Here is a 6,610-nt window from a genome sequence, read left to right on the forward strand (position 1 = left end):
CACTTTCTATCTCTGCTTACCATGCTTGTGAATTAAGACTATATTGAGGCAATACGCACAGTATGTACATATGCCAATTCGAGACTGACCAGTTGCAGTCCTAACACATCGATGGGAAGATTCAAACAAACAATACCAAATGAATGGGTAAACACAGTTAGTACCAAGTTTGGACTTGGTTTTATGTGCACTGTTTTGAAATATGAAGTTTTTTAGTACTTCTGAATTGATATTGGTTGTAAAGTAAAAACCGCTAAGATATCAATCAAAAATCTACTAAACCGATATCATATACTTTTATTCGGTAACAAGAATGTTGATGTATGTATGTCTCTTGTACTGGAGTGTGATTACATTCCGGAATAAAACAAATCCAAAAACTAATCACAAATATAAGATGGAGACATTAAGTCTGTTATGGTTTAAGTTTTAGAATTGTATAACACTGGAGTGTAACAGGAAATATTCCAATTTCCTTTTATAATCCAAGGTAAGTCAATGACATGCTTTATAGAAAAAACTCATAATTTTTAGGTAAATACTTTTATGGGCAATACACTTTTTCATCTGTTTTAAGGTGAAGAAAGATGATTTTAAAGGGAAGTGAAAAAAAAATTTTTCAGGACGAGTTACAATGATCAATAAGGTCTACCACGTATATCTGTTATCATTCCTAATTTTTGTAAATATATTGATGAACACATCACTAGACACACTAAGTATTATGGATCAGAATCGAGCATAATAGAAATAATTTATTCACTTTTTATCTCTTAATTTATTTTTTAGTATTGAACCTATTTTTTCTTTTTCTTTTAATGTTACTATTTTCTTCGCTGCAGTGAAGTGTGAAACTGTAAACTGACAAACTTATGTATTTACTTTTATTTATCTGTTATACAAATACTACTTTGGGAGTTACATCAAATGTACACAGGTTAACCGTCCAATCAATGGCATGAGAAAGTTGAAACAAGATCTGCATCTCGTAACTAGTGAGTAAATAAAAATTCCAGAGTTCATGGTATGACAACGAAATAAATAGAGATACATCTCCCAATCGAAAGGAAGAGATACATAAGAAAATAGTCATTTATTTATTTTATTTATGTAAACACATAAATATTGGTACAAAGAGGCACCGAATAAATATGCGCCACACAAATCTCATTTGATTTGTGTGAGGGCTGTGATACTGCCCGGGTACCCAGACCGAAGAAGGTGGCTTTCTTAAGGGGCCACTTATCGAGCCTTTGATCTAAAGGTCTGCTCCACAAGGCAGTGGAGCAAAGTCAAGAGATGCAGTCCCATGGTAGCCGGTGACCAACGGGTGGTTCGTACTCTATTTGTTCCCTAAGGGTACTGGAGCCCATGTGCACCATTGGTTTGGAATCAGGGTTTTCCAACTCCCCTAGGTGGACTCGCCGTGTCCACCAACCCGGTTAAAGCGCCGGACATTCGCTTTCCATCCTATCAATTTCGTAAACAAAAGTAGTGCAACGAGAAGGCAGTGAGTAGGACTTCCCTGGCAGAGGCTATATATACGTGGCCATGTGAGAGCATTTCGAGAGGAAGAGCGGACTCTCCCTACTCTCGGCTGTACCAGGGCATTTGGGGGCCGATAATAGTCAACTGAGTTGTAGCTTCATAATCACCTAATATGGCAAGTACTAGTTAAAATATTGAACAAAACTTGGTCATCAAATAAATTCTGATGTTATCCATATGTACACATATCTAGAGACCACAGATCAGATTCACCCTATATAACTCAACTACTGGTACTTCAGCAACTAACACAACGAAAACAGTCAAGCTGGAAAATGTAAAAAGAATAACTGTATGTACATATTACCTTGGTTTTTCGAACTATTTAGAGATTTTTTAGAATTATCTAATTCTGAAGAATAATCTGAAAAATTGCCATTAGCCTTTATAGGAGATTCTACAAGAGGATCTATTTGACGTCTTTCCAAAGATTGTAGTTTAGCAGTTAATTCACTAAGATCAGTATGAAAAGTACTGTTTGAAAAGGAATGTGAATTAAAATCATCTGTATGAGCGAGCCTTGCTGTTGTTGGTGAAAATGCTGCGACACCACCTAAATCGTTAATAGTCACTCCACTGCCAACGTTCAAACTCCCAGTACGGCTTAATGACATGAGTGATGCTATGGATATCATGTCTTCATCGCTGAAAAAGAGTAAACCATAGAAGGGATTGGTGGATATAAAAGAAAAGATGGCTTTATATACATATGAATTATATAATCTTTATAATATCTATAAGAATAACTCTCTTTTTATGGCAAATGGGGTACACACAAACATCACAAGTTCGCAAAAGTCAAGGAAATCTACAAAAAATGATGTGACAAGAGATATCTCATGTGATATATATGAAGAATCTGTCTGATTTAATGAAAGATTTGCTCAAAACGTTTAGATCTTAAAACTGTAACGTTACATACAAAATTAGTAGTAATAGTTAATGAGCGGCCTTTTCAACAAGACACCGTGATTAGGAACCCGTTGTTAATATTGTCGCAGAAGAAACGAAAAAAACAGAATATTCTGAGGCCAACAATAAGTCTGATGAAGGAATTTATGGCTTGCAAAATGAAGGTTTATGTACAACAAACTTGTTTTGACTCCTGAATATTTTCATTTGAGCCGATGATAAAGCGAACCACAGGTCAGACTTTGGACATTCCATCGCCTGATATTGACTTCAGATAAAAATAACGAAGACACAAGATTCATTCGTATGGGTTGAATAAACGGAACATTATTTTTTTAAAATGCCAACTGCGCAAGAGTAGAATGCCACCTAAAACTAAAGTAACACCACAGCTGCTGGGTGTTAGTAACTTTGCCTGTTTCTTGTTACAGAGTGTTGTAAAGATTATTGAATTTCATAGTTTACATCTGGGATCAGTCTTAGAGAACAACTAAAAACCGGGGAGCACTGAACAGCCGTGAGACCTCAAAATCCCGAGTTTGACCCTCAGTTGGGTTATGGAAGTGCACTGTTGGGGAGTCCCGCTCCAGGACAAAACAACTTTCCAGTGCTTTCTGGCCTTCAAAGGTTGTCTAAGACTAACTTGTGATGTGAACCGCAAAACCATGTCGTTGCCCAAGAACCTGACAAAATTTGAATATTTGATCGGTGCATTCAAGTCCAGATCTAAAACCAGTTTGATTTCTGCAAGTTTCCTGCTCATAAGCCTTAGATTAAACGTTTTACCGTATTTGTTAGTGGGATCTTAGAGAGGTTCTTGTTCATACACCGTTCGACACCGAACCCTCAGACAACAAATGGAGTCTCCCCAGCGGAAGCGTTACTTTGCAGGAAAATAAGGACACATTTTGAGAGCATTCGTCCGACTCCAGCTCTTAAGCCGCAACGAAACGTGATGATGGAGAAACAGTACAATAGTCATCATGGGGCACAAAAACGATTGTTCAGTGTGGGTCAAAAAGTACTTGCTATGGACTATCGTGGTAAACATCCTACGTGGACAGCTGGTCGGATCGTGAGAAAGAAAGGGAATGTGGTTTATGAGGTGTCAGTTGGCTCAGAAGTTTGGGTGCGTCATGCTAACCAACTGAAATCAACCTCGATCTCCGACAACGAAACGCAGCATAGATTACTTCTTGATGTTCTGCTAGACACTTTTGAAATCAAAACGTCCGGAACAGACAAGTCAGTTTCTGTGCAAGCAAAGAGTGATACAACTTCCTTATTGCCTAGACGATGGACAGATCGAAAGCGCAGGCCAGTCACTCGGTTGCAGTTGGACCCTAGCACCAGATCCTACGAATCTGCTCAAGGGGGAGGTGTTAGTGGGATATAGATTGGATTAAGCATGTTTTATGCATGATGGTGTTGCTGAGCGCTGATTGGTTAATTTTAAACCGATCAGCCCGGGCATATTATTGCAGAAAAATCTATAAGCTTCTTATGTATATACTATAAATATATGAACATTATTTAAACTATTTATTGCTGTTCACATACTATTGTTATTTGAATACAATTTCATTCCTGTTCAACGTGTTCTGATTTTGGGGTCTTGTCGAGTGTCATCGTATAAGAATACTAAGCAATAGGAATAGCTGGGTCGTTTATATAACAAAAATACAAATTATAACAGTAATGATAATTAACATTTCACACAATGTACTTGTCAGTGATAAATCTGTGGTTATGGCAAGTGAATGACCATACTAGGATCCTGTATGTGTGTTTTAGAAGCACCATGAATCGATGACAGTAGGTTTTAAACTCTCACTTAATGAAGTCTTTTGGCTTCATGAGACTTCAAACACAATTTCGTAAGTATGAATCGTTATTGGTTGTGACATATAGGAAATTATAGTAGAGAAAGAGGAAATATTAGGAAGTGAAGAAATGACTCAAGTGTGGACAAAGTCTCGAAGGCTATTAGAAGTAAGAGGACAGTTGTATGTTTCTGACTCCGGATACAGTGGAAGAGTACTTATCCAGATACAAGAAAAGGACACTGAATTAACGGTAGACTGGACAACCTGGGAGAGTGATCGCCGACGCCAAGGAACAACTGTTTTATGTATTGACTACATCTTCTTAAGGCTTTGCCATATGCATCGAAAATTCGTAGAAGACAAGAAATGGTTTCTAGGGTCGGTCATTTCTAGCCCTTAACATGAGAAAGCAGCATAAATGGAAACGATAAAAATTCCTGGGAAATATCATACTGTAATGATACCCCCATTAAAATTGGTAATGCAACTTTGCCCTAGGAACTTAGATTTGCTCCCTTCAGATTTACTACTGACCGACCAACAAGCCTGAAATGGTAGTTTCAAAGAACACACCATTTCTAACAAATATCCAGTACAAAGATCTCAGTTAAAATAAAGCCTAGAAATGTCAACACATATGACTTTAAACAGATGTTTCAAATCACCTTGGGGTCGAAATAATGAAGTTTCAAAGCTTTGACAATGTCCAATTGCACCCAAAAAAAACTTTACACAAGTCCGTTAAATATCTTGAAGATCATTTAGTGAATGCACATAATGATTTACATATTAAAAGTGTTAGCCTATCATTATTATCCAATGGTTTACATGTTTAACTTTAATCAATTTGTGATCAAAGGTAGTCCCGAGATCTGAAAGTCCAGAGTTCAATCCCCAGTTGACTTGTAAACGCCGACTACCGAGGAGTACTATACTAGAGCAGAACAACTGCTTAATCCTTTTGGGTTTCTAAAGGCTGCCTACCTAAGATAAATTCACGATGTTAACTATAAAATCTCATACATTCATTAAAGAAACTCAAGGCTTCATTTCATACTTAACTCACTAAGGTGTAAGATATTACATTCCACTAATAATATTCGGATACATCGTTTTCCATTATTATTTGTGTAAAATGTTTCGTAACACATTGATGAAGTGAAATATTTATATGGTCTGGAGTAAAAATTTTTAATACTTTGGAAACATTAGCGATTGGTCAATAGCTTTCAAAAGTAGGGGCTAATATAATTTAACAACTAATTTTAGTGGAATTAAATCTCACTTACTTATAATTTTATGAATAAAACAATAAAATTCAAATTAAATATAAAAACAACTAACGTGGCTTCTCCAGCTTTTACAATAACGGAATTTAACGTGAGGAGAACTGTAGCAGATATTAACTTCTTAGAAGCGAGACGCATGACTACTTTGAGATTTGTTTGCACAGGTAAATCTGAGACGAATTCGGCTATATCGATTTGTCTGGTAGCAAGTACACGTCGTCTAACCGATGGCGTAGATCCTGAAAGCAAACCTGCAGTTTTAGATCCAACCTGAAGACGAAATTAGAATAAAACAAAAATGTACACCTAATGTAATAAACACCGTCACGTTGCATAAATTCAAAGCTGAAAACACTAATTACGAACATCACTGTGGTGCATTTTTACTAGTTTCAATTATATTTGATAGTTTCGAAAGATTTCTACTACCTCAATACCCCTTTCGAAGAAATAAGACTAATAAGAAGCGATGTTTATTCAAACTTACTAAAATTGTTCGTAATTTCAGACCAAATAATAGAGGAATAAATTGTCTTCTTATTTTGAATATCAAGGAAAACAAGATCTCTAGTTGGTAGATTCTTAGTGAATATATATGTCAAACTTTTATCGATAAGACTTCACGAAAAGCTGACAAAAAACTTTATTTCACCTTAGATGAAAACTTAAAGCAGGCCAATTCGATTTGTCACAAATAATCATAATGAATATGTATTTTGATGGACAGTCGCTATCGTTTAAGATTCCATATTAATGTTTTTAAATGTCCAAATCTTCTGATTGTTGTAAGACACACTGAAAAATTTAGTCGGAAAGGTGAAAGACTTAATGTTAGTAAAAGGACAGCCTGTCTAGTGTAAATATTTGACTTTTGTCTACAAATTAAAAAAATGCAGATGTTGATATTAATTAATACTAGGATTCTATCACATGACGAATAAGCTTAGGTAAGGCAAAGGTGAAGAGATATCTTTATTTTTTTCATTGAATTATACATAATAGGAAACATTGCCATCGAGCAGGAGTAGGAAGTAT

General features: G+C 35.9%; 1 protein-coding gene across 1 annotated transcript in view; it reads right to left on the minus strand.

Annotated features, from left to right (window-relative positions):
• Positions 1-6,610, minus strand: part of Smp_161970 (putative tangerin) — a gene marked incomplete at both ends in the record, with an annotated part of 29,835 nt that overhangs the window by 19,458 nt on the left and 3,767 nt on the right. The window contains 2 exons of the mRNA XM_018793211.1: positions 1,856-2,193; positions 5,631-5,845. Coding sequence (XP_018647746.1) covers positions 1,856-2,193; positions 5,631-5,845 — 553 coding nt within the window. The remainder of the gene's footprint in view (positions 1-1,855; positions 2,194-5,630; positions 5,846-6,610) is intronic.

The sequence above is a fragment of the Schistosoma mansoni genome, chromosome 1 (assembly GCF_000237925.1).
Source record: "Schistosoma mansoni strain Puerto Rico chromosome 1, complete genome".
Taxonomy (NCBI): Eukaryota; Metazoa; Platyhelminthes; class Trematoda; order Strigeidida; family Schistosomatidae; genus Schistosoma; species Schistosoma mansoni.